This window comes from Cebus imitator, unplaced genomic scaffold (genome assembly GCF_001604975.1).
Source record: "Cebus imitator isolate Cc_AM_T3 unplaced genomic scaffold, Cebus_imitator-1.0 Scaffold112, whole genome shotgun sequence".
Classification (NCBI taxonomy): Eukaryota; Metazoa; Chordata; class Mammalia; order Primates; family Cebidae; genus Cebus; species Cebus imitator.
Genome location: NW_016107427.1, coordinates 353,075 through 372,255, shown reverse-complemented (window position 1 = coordinate 372,255; position 19,181 = coordinate 353,075). Strand labels below are relative to the sequence as shown.

The following is a 19,181-nucleotide window of genomic DNA, read 5'->3' as shown; positions in this document are numbered from 1 at the left end:
AAAAGAAAGGGTCTTGCTCTATCGCCCACCCAGGTTGGAGTGCAGTAGCCTGATCATAACTCACTGCAGCCTCAACCTCCTGGGCTTCAAGCGTTCCTCTCACCTCAGCCTCCTGAGTAGCTGGGACTATAGGCATACACCCCACACTTGGCTAATTTTTAAAATTTTTTGTAGAGATAGGGTCTCACTATGTTGCTCAGGATGGTCTTGAACTCTCCTGGGCTCAAGCAGTTCTCCTTCGTTGGCCTCCCAAAGTGCTGGGATTACAGGTGTCAGCCAATGTGCCTGGCCAAGGGCATGCCTTTTGTTACTCAAACTAAGGTACCTGGGTGCCAGGCCAGGCCCTGCCTTTGAGTAGCCCTCAAAGCAATCATGAGGGGATTCTGCAAAGTGATGTGTTGTCATGGTCAGTCTTGAGGAAGAAGCCCAAAAGATGGACAACAGGGAAGGTGGGAGATTGCTCAGGGGGCCTGGCCAAGCAGGCTATGTGTGTGCATGTGCACGAGGAGGGTAACACAGCCAGGGTCATGACCTGCCCCCCACAGCAGAAATGGGGGACACTTTGGGCAGGGGTCCTTAGGGATAACATCAAGGTAGCCCAAACCCTGATTTGAGGTGAAGTGGGGAGACCCCCCCACCCAGGGCCACCTATACCTGATTGTACCTGGAGGTGAAAGAAGCCTCCACCTCCCAAGCAGGATCCTGAAGAGGTGAGGCAAGACTGAGTGAATAATGGGGTCTGGGTAACTGCATCTGCAGGCAGGATAGCCTACCTGGACCCATTAGGAAGAGCTGAGGAATACAGGAACTGGAAATGGAACCACAACCAATTGAAAGTATGTGTCATTGGAAGAAAAGCAATAGAAGATTTGCAACATGAAATAAGATCGAGAAATGCTAGCAAAGTAATTGTTCAAAGAACACAATAGATGAAATACATAGAATGGATACAGCTAGAGAACAAGTTGAAAAGGTGGAAAGTCAGATTAAGGAACTACTCTGGAAGTAAAATAGGAACTTTAAAGGAACTATTAACAGAGATGGGAGAGAATAAGGGCTGGTGTCCACATAGCAGACTCAGGGAGAAGGGATACATGGAGTGGAGCAGGGATTGTCTGAGGAAGCAGGTGGTTGGAGTTCTCTGGACTGGGAAATGGTCCACAGAGGGCCCTATGGCATGTTGAGTTTATCTGTGTTCTCATAGTGGACCACAAAAAAGCCAAGCAGAACACATCAGACTTCCCCACAGTGCAACTGGCACAAGATAACAGTGCGCCCAATTTGCCCAAATTGTCAATTGTGCAGTTGTAGTAAAAAATACTTTTAAGCATGTAAATTTCAGAAGTTTTGACATACAAAGGTCCATATTGAAAACAGTTTTGGTCAGCATACTAAGAGAAATAAATTCAGTAAGTGCTATAAGATATGAGAGTAAGGAGAACTCAATATTAGGTAAGGTCTGTTGTATAAAAGTGTGTGTGTGTGTTTGTGTGTACACACACCAGTCAAGTCATAGGAAAGGACAAGAGAAGGTATATCCATAATGTCCCAGAGTCAGAATGGTAGACATCCTAAAATGATGGGTTTGATGGGGAGATCATCATCTTAATTTATAATGATCATCTTCTTATTTTATATTTTATCTCTGTCTTATAAAGACAGAGATATTAACTCAAAATCTGAAAGAAGAAAAAGGCAACACAGAAAAAAGGAGGACATGTTGAAATTCTTAAGATAGTAAAAACAGGTCTAACTATACTAATCACAATAAATGTGAATAGATTAACTCTAGTAAAAGAGAGGTGCAATCTGTTGTATTAAAAAACATAATTAATAGAACTTTTAGATAGATTTGTGCACAAGGAAATTAACATCAGATTAAGGAAATTTTTCTTGTAAAAATATGTATCTTTCTGGCTGTTTTGCTTTGCCCTGAAGTCCTCTCTGTTTTTTGTGACTTGAGACACATTTCAGTCGTCATTGAGATTAGAATGATGAGTTACTTTACAAATTTGCAGCAGGTAGCACCATTTCATAGACTGCATTTTAAATAAAAGGACAGCCTGCCTCTTCCATTATGTGGTGAGAATGCATCTGTGCCTTGTTCGGCCTCTTGCCATGTGGCCATTTCCATGTCTCATCCCTCAGGATCGCTGTGTTCTCTGTGACTGTGCTGCATGATGACCGGATCGTCCTGGTAGCTGAGCAGCGGCCGGATGCCTCGGAGGAGGACAGCTTCCAGTGGATGAGCCGCGTGCTGCAGGTGGGCACCCTGCACGGCCTGTGGTTCGGTGAATCTCCCAAGCTGGCCCCCCCGACTCCACTCTGAGCGCCAAGTGGTTGGTTTGTTCCGCCCTGTCCTCTCTGTCTCCAGCTTGTTTATCTGTATTTTTCATTGCAAATTGACAAATTATAGCTGTCACCTCAATATTTATTTTTTTATGTGAGAACATTTGAAATTCACTCTCATTGTGATTTTGAAATGTACAATACGTTATCTGTGATGTTCACCAGTCTGAATATATCTCAAAGAAAAAACTTTCCTTGTCCTGTCTAATTGAGGCTTTGTGCCCTTTCACCACCATCTCCTCATTGCCCCATCCCTCAGCCTCTGGTCACAGATTTATGGACATGGGTAAACAAATACTGTGTGTGTGTGTTTCCCCTTTCTGACTTAAATGGTAGAAAACTGTACACACTCCTCTTCATCTTCTTTCCTCATCTAACATAATGTCCAGAGCTCCATTTCCTGGCCTGGAAAAGAGGTCCATGTAGGGGATGTTCCTGTCCCCCACCCAACATCTCCCCAGCCTCAAGTTGGGGGCCTGGGCCAAGCAGGGTCCTTCCCTTTCAGGCCATCGACAGCATCCACCAGGTGGGCGTGTACTGTCTGGCCCTGGTTCCTGCCAACACCTTGCCCAAGGCTCCTCTTGGAGGGATTCACATTTCTGAAACCAAACAGCGCTTTCTGGAAGGGACACTGCACCCGTGTAACGTGCTGATGTGCCCTCACACCTGTGTTACCAACCTCCCCAAACCTCGTCAGAAACAACCAGGTTAGTTGTACCTAACAACAGGATGCTCTCTAGTCAACATTGATAGCAACTGCGCTTGTGGTTAGGGTGCAGCCCTGCTAGACCCTCCAGTGCCAACTGCCCATGTCTTTGAGGCTAGAGTCAAGAGCCAGAGCAAGGGTGCACCCCAGAATGGTGCTACCTTCTGCCTTCCTGGAACTAGCTACGCATGGGGGAACTTAACCACATGCCCTATATGGTGGTTTGCATCTGCCTATTAGGAACCAGTTGTAATGATAAACTCCAGGATGGCCTCTTAGCTTTGCATGGCTAGGAGATGGCTCCTTAGGGCTAGAAATGATGCCCAGGATCATACTGGAGCTTAAAGTCAAAAGTGCCTCTGTGGCCACGCTGTGCTATGGGGCACGAGCCATACCTGTCCGCAGGAGCCAGCTGCCTGCCTCTGCCCTGGGACCTGCCGCAGACACTGGGTTGATGGGACCTTGGAAATTTCTCAGCAAGTGGTCAGCTTTCCTTCCCTCATTTTACACATTTAAAAGCTAATTTAAAGACTGGCTTAACCTTAATGCAGTTTTTCATTTCTTTGATCATGTTGATTTTTAGTACGTTGCAAAGTTTTTTTTGTTAATTATTGAACACATAAAATATCACTAAATACATTTCATCAGGAAGATTTAATTTCCTGGTTTATTCATAAAGTACAGTAAAACAAAATATGTTAAGAATTTTGCTGTGACTCAGGCCAAATCATATCCTCTGAGATATGTCATGTAGTAAACTTCTATATTTAAGAGAGAAGTTCTGTTTGTCACTTAGCATAAACATTGTAGCTGGCTTTCTGAATATTTGTATCTCAATAGAAGAGTTAAGTGCCTCATTCAAGTATGTTTTCAAAATAAAAAATATAATGAAAAAAAGTCACATGACTTTTTTCTTCTCATTCTGAATGAGAAGTTACTAGCATCTCATTCAGAATTTCCCCATTTCTAGAGGTTGGACCAGCCTCAATGATCGTGGGGAACCTGGTTGCTGGGAAGAGAATTGCACAGGCTTCTGGGAGAGAGCTCGCCCACCTGGAGGACAGTGACCAGGCACGGAAGGTAACAGGCCAGTTTTGGGGGGAGGGGTGGTGGACAGGTGTCCATACCCCGGAGGCTGCCGGTAACCAAATCACCCTCTCATGCAGTTCCTGTTCCTGGCTGATGTGCTGCAGTGGCGTGCCCACACCACTCCTGACCACCCGCTGTTCTTGCTGCTGAACGCCAAGGTGAGGCGGCGTCGGGGCTGGTAGATCCTGTTGCTTGTCTAGTTGGTGATGCCAGTGCCCTGGTGGTTTTCCCATGTAGAGAACAGTGTGCCTGTGGGCTCAGCCCCCTTGTCCGGTGTGGTTCTCTCGGCCTGCCCCTTCCTTTGTAGGTTCCTTGTTTTCCACACAATTCACACAATAGTATTTCTACTGATTTTGTGTTTAGCAGGAAAAGTCTTATCAGCTCCAGTTTTTAAAATTAAAAACTGCATACATGTAAATACTTCTAAGTTTGTGAGCTAAAATGAAATGTTTTTTAATAAAAAATTAGGCATTTAGAATTTCTACATTTGTTTACAGCTTTTAAATGACAAATGTTGCTTCTGACCCTGTTCCTGCTGCTCATTTGGAAATTCTCATGTGTTTCAAGTTCCTGTTGTGTGCATTCCAGTATGCTAGGAGCATTCGGGATGCCAAGGAGAAACTATAATCTTCATGTTCAGGTTGTGGGCAGGAATGCAAAATGTGGAAACAAAGTTAAATAATTTAAAAACCCTCCTGCCCCATGCGCCATACAAGCTGTAAGAATTCTTAAGCTTTGGTGTGGTAAAGAGTAGCTCACTGTGGCTTAGAAAATGCTGGTCTAGCTTTTGGTATTGCTCATTCATTCAAAAAATACTTACTGATGCCTGCAATGTACACAGTGTTAAATAAAAAGGACCCCTATTCTTAACAGGTTTGAAATCAGTCTTCCCTGCTAGAAAACAAGTTCTGTAAGAGAGAGATTTTGTTTTTCTGGTTTATTGGAAGCATCTAGAACCATGCCCAGTAAACATTTATTTTATGATTGAGTTCTAAAGCCTACAGCCAGCCAATGATTTACCATTGACCATGGTAAAATCAGCTTAGGTGAGAACCTCGACATCAGTACAGTGGAGGGATGTGACCTGGAGTGCTGGGGAGGGGGCTTTGGATGGAGCCAGGGTAGCAGGGGCTATGAAGCAGTGATGGACAGTGGCTCAAGGCAGGAGAGGAGGCCAGTGTGGTGGGGGCCAGGTGGAACCATGAAGGGACGCAGATAAGGCTGGGGGTCGCTGGGTTTCCCCCGAGGGTGCGGCGGGATCCAGGGCCTTGGGGGCTTTGAGTCCTGGTCCAGTTCTCAGGTTCTGTCTGACAGGGCCCTGACTTATGTGGACTGGTAAGACTCTCAGGATTTGGACTGTCAGAATCTGCCCAGCCCTTGTGCCTAGGCATGGCACACAAGTGCTTCCACTGGTCTCTCTTTTTCACTGCTTCCTGTCAGTAGAAGCCACCACTTGAGAAGTAGGGAGTTTTAATGTTACACTGGTCTGCTCTGGAGTTTTATATTTGTTAGACTGAATTGCACTTTTTATCTTCTTAAGGACTAAAAAAGCTGTGAGGCCTCGCATGGGATCAGGGAGGATGAGTTTCCTGAGCAGAGGGGTAGGGTTACAAGGTGTTTCTGTTTGTACTGAACTGGTCACATAGCCCAACACCCATCAGCAGAGAGACAGGGTGAAGGAATGAGCGGGTGCAGTCCGCTCTGGAGGAGGCGCACAGACGCCTCTGAGAATCCAGCTGCAGATGACACAGGCCCAGGCTCAGTAAGGCGGCCTGTGGGCATGCACGGTAATACAATTGAGGGATGCTTGCCCGCCGCTTACTATTTATTTATAATGGTGCTGTATGGAATATTTTACTAAAAAGGCCAGAAAGGTCTTTAGCCATGTGTTTGTGGCTCTGCCCTGGGTGAATGGAGTGGCCGCATCTCCCTTTCAGCTGGGACCATGCAGGAGATGCTTGCGTGCCTGTCCCTTCACTGCCGGCAAGAGTACACAGATGGTGAGAAGAGACACTAGTCGTGGGCCAGGTGCAGTGGCTCATGCCTGTAATCCCAGCACTTTGAGAGGCTGAGGCAGGCAGATCACCTGCGGTCAGGAGATTGAGACCAGCCTGGCCAACATGGTGAAACCCTATCTCTACCAAAAAGAAAAAGACACCAGCGTGGTGAGGACGCATAGGACTGACACAATGTCATGATCACGGATAATCACAAGGCATCGTGTGCAGTGGCGTGCATGCGGTAAACACGCACATCTGCGAACAGCCCATCTGCAGGCACCAGCACACAATGAGCTCAGTGATCGCTTTCCTAGGGCACCGTCACAAGCACTGCAACCTGTGTCCAGCTGCACAAAAGGGCTGAGAGAGTGGCCGCGGCTCTGATGGAGAAGGGAAGACTGAGTGTTGGGGACCATGTGGCTCTGGTCTACCCACCAGGTAGGCTCACTGTGGGGCTGTCCACCTGCAGTTCTTTGTAAGCAGTCACCTGCCCTAAGCAGCCCCCCAGATATTCCCTCCCCGAAGCAGCTTCCAAAACCAAGCTCATCTCCTCCTCTCTGCATCTGTCTGCCTCCTCAGCTCAGCTTCCCCTTTGGAAACCCGAAAGTCACCCCCATCCTCCCTAGCACGGCCTCCCTCCTTTCTTGCAGGAATAGTGGACAGAGGCTGGTGGGAGCCTCTTGTGGCTGTCCTCCTCATGGCTAGTCCTTGTCTCCACAGGGGTGGACCTCATCGCCGCATTCTATGGCTGCCTGTACTGCGGCTGCGTACCTGTCACTGTGCGGCCCCCGCACCCTCAGAACCTAGGCACCACGCTGCCCACCGTCAAGATGATCGTGGAGGTGCTCCCACCTGGCCCTCGGGACAGGGTCTGTGGGTGGGAGGCTGCCAGGCTGCCCTCCGCTGCCCCCCTTTCTGGGCAGCTCGAGTGGCCCCACTCACCCACCCTTGACCCCTCGCCATGCAGGTCAGCAAGTCTGCATGCGTCCTCACCACACAGGCCGTCACACGGCTGCTCAGGTCCAAGGAGGCTGCCGCCGCTGTGGACATCAGGACCTGGCCCACCATCCTAGACACAGGTAAGTGCCCTCACACTGCCCAGGACTAGTCCCTTTTCCCGTGTTGTAGGTGTGGCCTGGCTGCCATCCAAAAACATGTGAGGCGAGAGCAGTCCTGGCAGGAACCTGGCTGACGGCAGGGGTGGCCCCTGGGCCCTGGTGAGGAGTAGGGGTCCCTGTCCCGTGTGCGAATCCGTTCTCCACTGAGCCCATGGCAGCCATAGCCATTTCCAAGTGGTGCAGAGCACAGCCTTGCCCCTCTCACCCACCTCCTGCTGGCATGGGGGCTGGCAGCTCTTTTCTGTGAACCCTTTGGGGACACAGCTCCCACCACGTGCCACCACACCAGCATCCCTTTCCCCATCATTGGTGAATGCCACTGTGCCCCCTGAAATGCTGAGGGCCAATGGGGCGGGGGTCTGAAAACCCCCTGGCTCCCGTCTGCTGTGGACCTGTCTCAGCCTGGGCTGGATGGGGCTGGGCCAGGGCAGCTGGTGCAGGGGAGGGCAGGCTCAGAGCAGAACAGCTGGCCAGGGCCCCAGAGCCTCACAGGATTGCCTCAAGGGAAGCAGTGCCTGCCCTGGTGAGCCTGTGCCCAGTTGCACCCAGGCAGGCAGTGGTGTCTGGCTCATGGGGCCATGAGAACTTGATGAAGCATGCAGAACTCAGAGCCTGTCCATGGCTATTCTTGCTGTGGTTGGAACTCTGGGCCCTGCCACAGACTCGGAGACCTTCGGCAAGTCCTCAGTCCTCTAGCCTTTCCTAGTGGTCAGTAATGTGATATCTCTCCTCCTTGCCTGCCTCGTCCCACATCCCCACGGGCTCAGTGTGGTTTTGGTGGGGCTGGGTAGCATTTCCATGAAGAATGAAATACGCTTTTCTGAGCACACACAGCCTGCATCCTCGTGACCTTACACCTGTCCGAGCTCACTCTCTGCAGGACTCCCAAGGACAAATCATGTGTCACCTCTTGCCTGTGAAAGCTCAGAGCACTCAGAATAAATGCAGAAACACACTGATATTGCTGGTGTCTCCTGTTTAACAGATGACATCCCTAAAAAGAAGGTAGCGAGCATTTTCAGGCCCCCCTCCCCCGACGTCCTCGCATACTTGGACTTCAGCGTGTCGACCACTGGTATATTAGCGGGAGTGAAGGTAGGTCCTCTGAAATCCTGTTGGCTTCAGCTCCTAGAAATCAGGGGGGGTGGACAGAAAGGATGTCAGACGAAGGTTTAGGCAGTTCCTTCATATGCAAAGCACAAAGCAACAATACTGCTGCTTAAGATTTGTGTTAAATACCAGTAATCCCCTAAAATGTGATTAGCCTGAGAGTAATGCATATTTTGATGCTTTGTGGTCATGTCTAAACTTTTTGATTTATGACTGTCCGGCTTCCAGGAACTGGTGGCTTCGATGAATCTGTTTCCTTGCTGGTAGCCAATAGCTCAATTAAAAATTTTCAGTATCCAGGCTGGGCATGGTGGCCCACACCTGTAATCCCAACACTTTGGGAGGCCAAGGCAGGTGGGTCACGAGGTCAGGAGTTCGAGACCAGCCTGACCAACATGGTGAAACCCTGTTTCTACTAAAAATACAAAACTTAGCGGAGCATGGTGGCACACACCTGTAATCCCAGCTACCCAAGAGGCTGAGGCAGGAGAATTGCTTGAACCTGGGAGGCAGAGGTTGCAGTGAGCTGAGATTGCCCCCATTGCACTTCAACCTGGGCGACAGAGCAAGAATCCATCTCAAAAAAAAAAAAAGGAAATTCAGTATTTTGAAATTTTGTTTCAAAGATTTTGAGTGTATCGTTTCTTGGGTATTACTTAGGTTATATTGGGGATTTGAGCCAACCATCTTTTAAGGAAATAAATATGAGTTTGGAAGTTTGGCGCTATGGTCTAGCCATGTGGAGAGCAGTTGCTGCCATCAACCCTCTCTCCCCCTGCACATCACTGAATTTCATTTCACTTTTTTTTTTAACCTTATTTTACTCCTAAGATGTCGCACGCGGCCACAAGCGCCTTGTGCCGCTCCATAAAGCTGCAGTGTGAGCTGTACCCCTCGCGGCAAATTGCCATCTGCCTCGACCCCTACTGTGGTCTTGGCTTTGCCCTGTGGTGTCTGTGCAGGTGAGTGCAGGGTCCCTACCACCTGCTAGGTGGCAGCAGCTCGTGTGGCTCGTAGGAATCGTGGCCTTCTAAGTAAGGCACCTTTCTGAGGGCTCAGCAAGCTGAGACGTGTGTGAGTGGGTTTGTTTGGGGATGAAGTTGGTTGGAGTCTGAGTCTGAAATTGAGTGAAAATACATTTTTCATTTAATACACTGTCCATTATTAGTACTTGGGAAGAATCTGCTTGATTCCTTCAAACACTGCAAAGTGGTGATCCGTCTCTAGAAGCGAGTGCCTCTGGAACGGTGTCCCTGGATACTCTCCAAGTGTTTGGAGCAGAGATCAGGACCCCGTGCCTGCCACCTCCCCAACCTCTCCCCCTGTGGCATGTTTTCCACCCACACCCCACTTAGCATCAGAGCAGAATTGTGCCCCGTCATGGCGGTAAAAGAAGTGTCCTGAGGAAGGGAAGAGCGGAGTGCCCAGGTGCTGGGTGGGTGGGCGGAGCCTCACGAGCCTTCCCTCTCACAGCGTCTACTCGGGACACCAGTCAGTGCTAGTGCCACCACTGGAGCTGGAGAGCAACGTGTCCCTGTGGCTGTCAGCTGTCAGCCAGTACAAGGCCCGCGTCACCTTCTGCTCCTACTCTGTGATGGAGATGTGCACCAAGGGCCTTGGCGCGCAGACAGGTGTCCTCAGGGTGAGTGCCCAGACCTGGATGTCCGAGTGTGCTGCAGACCACAGCCCTGGGAGGTTTAAAAACAAAACAAAACAAGACTCCCAAGGCCCCTCCCTGCAGTTTATGGAAGTAGAGAAAACCCTTTCCCCCTGCGGACCCTGTGTACACATTCCTCCTCCCATGGCCCACCTGCCTCTGCAGCTTCACACCCCACAGGAGAGGAAGGTGTGGGGTAGGGCAGCGTCCTTGTGGAATAGCAGGGTAGAGGTCTGGCCATGTGGCAGGGCAGGTGTAGGATGCAGGTCAGATGGGAATCCTCTAGTACATCCACACTTAGGATTCTGTGGGATAGACGCAGCCTCAGGAGAGGAGGTTGGTGTCCAGCTCCACCTTTGTGTACCCACCCAGAAACTTCCCAAGACAGTGCCCAGGGCTGTGGCACCTTGCTGGGCTGTGGCTGTGGCCTGACTGCTCACCCCTCCCGCAGATGAAGGGGGTGAACCTGTCATGTGTGCGCACATGCATGGTGGTTGCCGAGGAGCGGCCCAGGATTGCGCTGACCCAGTCGTTCTCCAAGCTCTTCAAGGACCTGGGCCTGCCGGCCCGCGCCGTCAGCACCACATTCGGGTGCAGGGTCAACGTGGCCATCTGCCTCCAGGTAAGGTGCTTGGGCCCTGCGCTTCTCCAAAGCTGGCTGTTGGCAGTGTGCAGACTGAGAGTTTCTCAGTTAATGTCAGTTTTGTACCTGCCTGGTCTATTTCTCCTTCCCTGAGACTTTGATGTTTCCTTTCCATGTAACATTTTAGCTTCAAGGATTTTATTTTTAAAAATACTCTAGTTGAACAAAGGCTTATTTGGGAAAAAATACAAATTGTTTCTTAACAGTGACTAATACCTTACCTGTAAGACTCTCTTAGATATAATACATAGCTAAGTTCTTAAAGCAAGATTGAACTTACTGTTTTAGGAAATCTAGCAATATTAAATTGAAACATTAATAAATGTGGTAATTTGTATTGACCCAAATTCATTTTTGAAGCTATGAAATGTCTTATTAAAAGGAAGCACCAAGTTTCAGGCCGGGAGTGGTGGCTCATGCCTGTAATCCCAGCACTTTGGGAGGCCAAGACAGGCGGATCTTCTGAGGTCAGGAATTCAAGACCAGCCTGGCCAACATGATGAGACCCTGTCTCTACTAAAAATACAAAAATAAGCTGGCTGGTGGTGCACGCCTGTGGTCCTGGCTACTTGGGAGGTTGAGGCACGAGAATTGCTTGAACCTGGGAAGAGGAGGTTACAGTGAGCCAGGATCTCACCACTGTACTCCAGCCTGGGGAATAGAGCAAGACCCTGTCTCAATAAATAAATAAATAAATAAATAATAAACAAACCAAGTTTCAGAGACTGAAGAGTCCACGGCACTGCTGTTCACCACTTCCTCAGATAGCTACAGCTGTTTCCCAGATTTTGTGCTAATATCTCAATTTCATTTCTTTCTAATAACATTTTAAAGCCAAATAGCTTTTTAGATACCCTACCTATTGAGTGCCCTATTCACCCACATAGTGCAAGAATAGCTGTAAGGAGATGGCATGTGCCCACGCCAGAGCTGTGCTGAGTGCAGGTCTGTCTCTGTTTCCAAAGTGTTTGCTTGGCCTTGTGCCTCCCCCTCGTGGCAGTGCACGCAAGGCAGGGCAGTGGCTCAGCTCATGCCCTCTTCACCATGACAGGACTCCTGGCCACTCGAGCCTCTGCCCCTTGTCACACAGCAGAGGAGGCCGGGTGGGAGTCTTCTGTGAGCTCGCTGCCTGCTGTGGGCTGTGGCTGAGCGTGGGTGCCAGCCTGTGTGTTAGTGGCTCTGCATCTGCAAGCCCCGGCCCTCCTTGCTGGACATCGGAAGGGTGTGGGTACCACACATGATTGCAGAAATGATGTTATGGGATGTTCACTTTTGCTCTTTGAGATACAGAGGTGGGTTTTGCTCTTTCTTTCCCTGTGTTTCTCATGTGGCTGCTGCTTCTGTGTGTGTTTCCTGTGGCTGTCTCCTCCCTGTCTCACTCTGCTGGCCTCCTTGGCCTCTGTCAGCCCAACAGGCTGGGAAAGCTGGCTGAGCAGGTATGACCTTGACCTTGTTGGTGCCTCTTTGCTTCCCCCTCCCATGAGTTCATGTGACTTTCTCGTGAATTCTAGACAGACGTGTTTCTTTTGCTGTCTTACTTTGTTCACAGTGGATATTCCTTGACATATTACAAAAGCTCCCTTGTAACCAAATTTAAAAGTAAAACTGTTTTCAAAAATTGTTAATCCTCGTAACATTACCTTGGGAGGAATGGGTGTGTTTAATTCCAGTGCAGACACAGGTTATGTTGTCTGGATCTTTAAGGGTTTTGTTGATCAGAGTACTCATTTAATTTGATGTTCCTTATCTAATAAAATGACACATAGTGTTCTTTAGTCGGGATTAATGTTAACTGTAAGATTCAGAAGTCAGGAAGGGAGGAGAAAGGTGAAGGCTGCCATCCGTCTCACCTGAGTGAGTCTCGCTGCGAGCCGTGCCCAGTAGAATTAGGCTGGTTGGTGAGAGGCTGGGCCCTGCCTGGCAGCATGGTGGAAATGCCCCTCAGATCCTAATGGTGTTTTCATCACAAGAGACCAGTGGGAATAGAAAGATGTTAGAACTGAAATGTAAAGTGGCATGATTTGGTGTTTTCAGAGTCATTGAGTGGTTCACTCAGTATTAGCAAGCTGTGTGGATGTTTGGATGGAAGGCGTCAGTCTGCCCTGGGGACCTTGAGCCCCTAGGCAGACTGGCTGCAGGGAGCACACGTGCTACCTTCTTGGGTGTCCCCGGGGGCCCGGGAGGAGCTGCCATGCAGCTGTGCCTGTGGAAACAAGATGAAAGTGAGGCCCCCAACAGAAGTTCCTCTGCCACTCTCCTTCCAGGGCACAGCTGGGCCAGACCCCACAACCGTCTACGTGGACATGCGGGCACTGCGCCATGACAGGTAATGTTTTCAGCCTGCCTGGGCCCCATTCATACCCGGTGGCATCCCCGGGGACCCAGGCATAAGAGGACAGATGGGCCAAGTCAGGCCTACCTGGGAACCCGGATAGGCACATGTTCGGACAGCTGGCTGCATTGGGCCATTTGCACCAAGAGGAAGAGGAGAGCTGTGGGCCCCACTCCAGGTGTGCTTCCCAGGGGAGCTCGATGTCCGTCTCTGTGCGCCCATGTCCCCAGGGCTGCAGTGAACATCCCTCTGCCTGCCGCACAAGCAGGAAGAATAAGAGTGACCCATGTGACATTCGGTTTTTTATAGGATAGGGATAGGTAGAAGACAAGTCATCTGCTGGCAAGAGCGTTTCTTACCTGATGCCGTCAGAGAATCTGTTTTCATCTTGATAAACAGTGGTGATGCACACAGTGTGTTCTTGCTGGTCTGTGGTCAGATGTGCATCAGGGCCTCTCCCAGCTTTGAAGCTCAGATCCCAGACCTGGATATGTCCACACTGGAGCTTGATGTAAACACTAGGTTTAGCTTACTGGGTGCCAGGGGCCTGCTGGATTCAGGGATGACCTAAAAGAAATGTAGAGTGAGCTTCTGTGAGCACATGGGGTGGGTAGCGAGTACATGCGGGCAGCGGCACTTGGGACCAAGCATTGTTGGGGTGTCCCTGCCGTGGCCTGGCGTCACCACCCAGGTTGCTCATGGCGGGTGTGCTATGGAAAGGCTGACACCCTGACTGTTGTCAACAGACCCTCAGAGTAATCATTTCCAGCCTCATGATCTGCCCTTTTAGACATTACTGCCTGTGCAGCAAATTTTATGCTGAAATCGTTCCCTTATTTTTTAGGGTACGTTTGGTAGAACGGGGTTCTCCGCACAGCCTGCCGTTGATGGAGTCTGGAAAGGTAGTGGAAGCCAAGACGCTGCATTCTGAGTCGTGTGAGACCTTTGTCTGAAGCACCGCCCTGTGGGGGCCGCTAGGGGCTACGATTCTGATGAACACGGGTCAACTTCTGGTTGGGGTGGGCTCGGCTGCTACTCCCTCCCTTCTTTGCAGCTGGCATATAGAATTACTTAGTTATGTCTTTAAACACATCTGAGCTCAGCACCAGAAAGGGAGAACTTCAGGTGCAGGAATAAAGAACTCCCATTGGGCAGGTGAGGGGCCTTAGGCCTCTGGGGTCAGGCACGTGGAGCGAGGGGTCTGGCCCACCTACACATGTAGAGTTAAATGGAATGGCCCTGGCCCTAAACTGGAGATGGCAAAATCTTATGCCCTGGTTTAGGGTGTCGGCAGGGAAGAGGCCCTCAGAGCCTTGGGGAATCTGGGGGATCCTGAGACAGCCTGACTCCCAGGAAAAAACTGAGGTTCTGCAAGGGGTCAGCAGATGTAGGCACAGAATAGCATCCTGTGAACCAGGAAAGGTTCAAAGGAAGGAGGAAAAGCCACACAGCCCAGGAAGGCAGCATGAAGAGTAAGCCAAGCTTGGTGTGAGTGGGCGCTGCTGTGCCTCCAGTGGGGGCTGTGGGGGACCTGGTACCTTCACAACACCAGAGGCAAGAGAAGGAGCCTGGTCATCCTTACTCTGTTCACTCACTGCCATGACCACAGCCACCTGTGGGGAGTCAGGGAGGGGCCCAGAGAGGGACTCAGGCAAGCCATAGGATGTCCAGCACACAGACTCCTGCAGGGCAGCAGGGGTGAGTCTGGGGTTAGAAGGCACAGCTGCTGTGAGGATCTTGAGGTGGGAGCTACAAGGAGGCCAGTGGGACTGGGCTGAGTGGGGAGCAGGAGGAGTGAGTGAGTGAACTCATGCAGGTGCAGGGACTTGAATAGCTCCCTTCCTTCGTGCCCTGTTAAAGTCACTCTAGGAAGTAGACGAGCTGAGAGTGCAGTCGGTGAGTTTAGCGGATAGCACAGCTGTGGGAGCCCTGGGCTGCTGCATATCCTCCTTTCTCTGAGACACTGTGAGCTGCTGTCACACACAGCTCTGCATTGTCCTTGGTGTAAACTCAGCGGGTTTCCCTGGGTCATTGGGCCAGTACGTAGCTCTTTTCTGTGGCTGCTCCTGCCCTGCCATGTACAGCTGCACTGTAATTGTTTAACTCATCCCCCTTTATTGGACGTTCTTTCCTATTTTGCTGTTAGAATCACTTGGGCCTGATAGGTTTGTGTCTTGGAAAGAGAGCTCTGGTTTTGGGGCTCAGCTGGGACATGCAAGGAGAGGGTGGAGGCTCCAACAGCATCTGGGGAAACAGAAAAGTCCTACCCCACAGGGAAGGGTCTGGTGCTAACCATGGCCCACACCTCCCTGTAGCCCCTTCTCCCCTCCTCTTGCCCACCCTGAGTCTGCAATGTCATTGCCTCCGTTTCATACGTGAAGAAACTGAGGACACAGAACAAGCAGCCAGGCCTTGTGCATTCAGGTGGTCTGACTTGAGCCCAGTGAGGGACCACTGGGACTGGGTCTGGGGAGACCAGGTAAGAGATGGTGGTCTCTCACCATCCTGAATTGGCACAGAGCCAGTGCTCAGTGGTTGGACTGACTTGGAGTCACAGGCAGGAAAAACTTCCTCATGGTCAGGTTCCTAGCCAAGAACCCGGACACTCGATGAAGTTCACAGGCATGTGCCTCCTGTGGGGCTGGGCACAGCAGGGCCACTGCACCCCTTGGATGGGTCCTCATTAGCATCACCTGGCCGATTGTCTTCATAGCCTTAGTGACCCTCTGCCCCTCCTGACACCCAAAGATGGGGTTCATTCTTAGGAACTGGAGTAATTTTGCTAAGATTCATAATTTATTTCTGTTAACATCTCTTATTTCTTTGAAAATTCAAAGTCAAATTTGGAGTGGCCTCTAAACTTCCTGACCTGACATAAGCACATCAGTCCTGCAGGCCAGTTTCCGAAGGACGTTATTTTAATTTTATTGTCACTGAATCAAGAGCGTCTTGTGTCATGTTTTCTTTAACAAGGGACATATCTCTTCTCCTTCCAGATCCTCCCTGGCGTGAAGGTCATCATCGCACACACTGAGACCAAAGGGCCCTTGGGAGACTCACACCTGGGAGAGGTGAGTTGAGGGCAGGGGCCGGTGGGAGGGGGTGTGAGCTCTCAAGCCTCACCAGCTTCACTTTCCCTTCCTTTTTGCTTCAGATTTGGGAAATTCTAAACTGTAGGATCACACACGCCTTTGGGAATCTACCAGAAACCATTTGGCCCTTCCCCTGTGTACCTCCCAGACCCAGTTCCTATGTAAGATTTTGGGGTGCTATGGGACAAACTGCCTCATCCCTAGGTTGACCTAACTGAGGAAAACTTAAAGGTTTGAGGCACTGGCAGGTGGGAGGAGCTGCGTGAAGCCAGTGGCAGTGCAGAAAACAGCTACCTTGGGAAGGACCCAGCAGCTGCTACTTAAAAGTGGTCCCTGGCACCCAGCCAAGAGCACAGACCCAGGGAAACTGGCAATAGAGAACTCTGCACCAGAAGAGTTCAGGGCCTCCACCTGCAGCTGGGAAGTTGGGAGGAGCTCAGAGTTCTTGTCCTGAGGATACAGGGTGGATGGTGTGGGTCTCCCTGAGGACACACAGGCTACATAGGAATTCGTTGGGTTGAAATGTCTACATGTATTGCACGTTCGTCTCCCTGTGATTTGGGACAGGCATGACCCATTAATTATAGGCAGTGGTGGCAGGTTGAAGTGCAGTCATGTCCCAAATGTGCAGGTTGATCTGTTATCATGGAAGCTTAGGACTCACGTTCCTAGTCCTACCCTCTTGGGGAATGTGCTGTCAAATTGATGTATTCAAACCAGGTGGGCACAGGCATCATCTGTGGACTCTGCTGTGAAGCCAGACTGGGGCTTCCATCGAGCCATGCCCAGAGGGAAATCACTCAGCCTCAGCCTGCTTCTTCTGACTGGGACAAGGGTGTGAGCATGTGGCCCCTCAGGTAGTCTTACCGTGTCCTGATGGGAAGGTGTCCTGGGCCCCAATCTTGAGTGTGGATGGAGTGAGGGACCCTCCTCTCAACCATCCCATTTCCTGGACAGCCAAACCCAGGTCTGACTGAACAGAGCGAGGGTGGCCACGCTGCTTCTCCTTCCCCAAGAGCTGGAGAGTCTGAGCCAGGAATGGGGACCCACCCCTTGTGGCGGCTGCTCAAGGGAAACGCCCCTACTGGCCACCCCCTCCTCCTCTTTCAGATGCTGCCATGCAGGGGCGCCTTAGAGGCAGTTGAACTGACTGTGGGTTCTAGACGGGCTCTGTGTCTAGAAGGGCCCCATGACGCTTGGTCCTGCAGGCGCAGGCCTCCATGGATGCACACAGATGCTTACATGTGTGTAGATATGTGGGTGCACACCGACACTTGAACAGACAGGTGGACGCACACAGACATGCATGGGGCTGACGTTAACTCTGGGACGTGCTGTTGTCAGAGCCTCTGTCTTAGTGTGAGTCTGAGCAGTCGCACACTCTCCACTCTGTAGGGACCCTCATTCCTTCAGCATGTCCCTGTTGTGGAGTTTAGGTTGCTCCCAGCCCTCTCTTAATTGTTTGACTTGAGGAAGGTGAAATTACCTCTCTCTACTTACGGAGGATAGAGTCCTACAGATATCATTCCTGGGTCAAAGGAGGAAACACATTAAGGAGAGAAAAGTGATGTTTGCTTCCTGTGCCTGTAATTTAACTTAGTTAATAAAATAGGTGACAGTGGGTATTATCTGCTCCCACTAGGTTCAGTGTTTTCTGTAGCATTATTCTTGGCCAGTGGATGTCTTGTGACAGAATCTGAACTCAGTAGCTGGTAATGCGTCACATGCTTGTCCTCTGTGCCCTACCAGATCTGGGTGAGCAGCCCCCACAACGCCACCGGCTACTATACAGTCTACGGTGAGGAGGCGCTTCATGCTGACCACTTCAGTGCCCGGCTGAGTTTTGGAGACACACAGACCATCTGGGCAAGGACTGGCTACCTTGGCTTTCTTCGACGAACAGAGCTCACTGATGCCAGTGGAGGTGAGGGATTGTGGCGAAGTCCCACGTGAGTGCTGTTGGGGAGGACTTGGACTTCCCAAGAGCTTGGTCACCTGCTGGCACACCTCACTTCTTGCTGTGGTCTGGTATTGTTCGGTGTGGGGAAAAAATATTCTGACAGCCATTTTCTCTGAAAATACTGTTTTCCCTCCATGACTGCCCCTCACTGTGCTTGGGCCCTTGGCCTCTGCTGAGGGGATGGGGGACAGTGTTGGTGATAAGACTGCCAGGCTCCTCCCCAAGGCCAGGCCGGCCTCTCAGCCACTGTCGTAACCAGTGGCTTCCCACGCACAACTGCTAAAGATTGTGGCCAATGTCCAGAGGACCCTGCACAGCCACGACAAACTGGCCAGACAAGGCAGAACTTTTGGTAGCTCCTACAGATGCTGTCGCATCCCAGAGATAAAAGTTATTTTTAGTAATATGCTCACACTTGCTGTAACTTTCCTGAGGTGGTTCGGTGCTGCCAGTACCTCCATCACCCTCTCTGCATGTGGTGTGGGACCTCATGATATTTAAGTTGAGACCTCCCTGTGCCCGAGAGTCCTGGTTGTCATCAGAGGACACGCATGTCCAGACTCTGCGTGCCTCGCTTTACAGGCACGTGTAAACATACACTGTTCACAGGACGGCATGATGCACTGTATGTGGTTGGGTCTCTGGATGAAACTCTGGAGCTCCGGGGCATGCGGTACCACCCCATCGACATCGAGACCTCTGTGATCCGAGCACACAGGAGCATTGCTGAATGGTAAGAGCCCAGGCAGAGGGCAGCTCCACATGGTCCATCCAGCCTTCCTCTGGGCATGAGTGCTGTGCATCAGTTGGAGCAGAGCCAAGGACTGCTGGGCCCTGGGCACAGGCCTCCTGCATTGTCACCCTGGGCTGTAGTGGAGCTGGGTGCCACGTAGACGAGCTCTGTCTGCCTTGGGCATTGCCAGAGAGGGCTGAGGACTTCTTGTGTGTTCTCCCCCTGGATGGCCTCTGCAAACATGGTGCCAGAGCACACCTTGCTGCCTTTTGTTTGGGTTTTGCTTGTTTTCTTCTTTTCCTTATAAGTTTCAAGCCAAGAGATTGTCCCCAAATGCACAGGCAAAATGAAAGATTTCCACAGTTCTCATCCTGAAGTGTTTCTACTTTTTT

At 50.6% G+C, this 19,181-nt stretch overlaps 1 protein-coding gene and 1 long non-coding RNA gene across 6 annotated transcripts in view; one reads left to right on the top strand and one right to left on the bottom strand.

Annotated features, from left to right (window-relative positions):
- Nucleotides 1-19,181, top strand: part of DIP2A (disco interacting protein 2 homolog A) — a 120,886-nt gene that overhangs the window by 97,769 nt on the left and 3,936 nt on the right. For 2 of the 4 annotated variants that reach the window (XM_017538478.2, XM_017538477.2), the window contains exons 22-38: nt 2,149-2,263; nt 2,855-3,056; nt 4,026-4,135; nt 4,222-4,302; nt 6,459-6,582; nt 6,865-6,986; nt 7,112-7,223; nt 8,248-8,357; nt 9,204-9,334; nt 9,846-10,014; nt 10,481-10,651; nt 12,079-12,108; nt 12,937-12,998; nt 13,849-13,906; nt 16,001-16,075; nt 17,846-18,020; nt 18,666-18,789. In XM_017538478.2, the coding sequence (XP_017393967.1) occupies nt 2,149-2,263; nt 2,855-3,056; nt 4,026-4,135; nt 4,222-4,302; nt 6,459-6,582; nt 6,865-6,986; nt 7,112-7,223; nt 8,248-8,357; nt 9,204-9,334; nt 9,846-10,014; nt 10,481-10,651; nt 12,079-12,108; nt 12,937-12,998; nt 13,849-13,906; nt 16,001-16,075; nt 17,846-18,020; nt 18,666-18,789 (1,971 nt within the window). The remainder of the gene's footprint in view (nt 1-2,148; nt 2,264-2,854; nt 3,057-4,025; nt 4,136-4,221; nt 4,303-6,458; nt 6,583-6,864; nt 6,987-7,111; nt 7,224-8,247; nt 8,358-9,203; nt 9,335-9,845; nt 10,015-10,480; nt 10,652-12,078; nt 12,109-12,936; nt 12,999-13,848; nt 13,907-16,000; nt 16,076-17,845; nt 18,021-18,665; nt 18,790-19,181) is intronic. The other 2 variants (XM_017538480.2, XM_017538479.2) reach the window with 1 other exon arrangement.
- Nucleotides 8,313-19,181, bottom strand: part of LOC108311174 — a 37,723-nt gene continuing 26,854 nt past the window's right edge. The window contains exons 3-4 of one of the 2 annotated variants that reach the window (XR_005201844.1): nt 13,364-13,571; nt 8,313-8,390 (exon numbers count right to left, since the gene is read on the bottom strand). This is a non-coding gene — a long non-coding RNA (uncharacterized LOC108311174). Of the gene's footprint in view, nt 8,391-11,317; nt 12,621-13,363; nt 13,572-19,181 lie in introns of those variants that run through there. The other variant, XR_005201843.1, reaches the window with a different exon arrangement.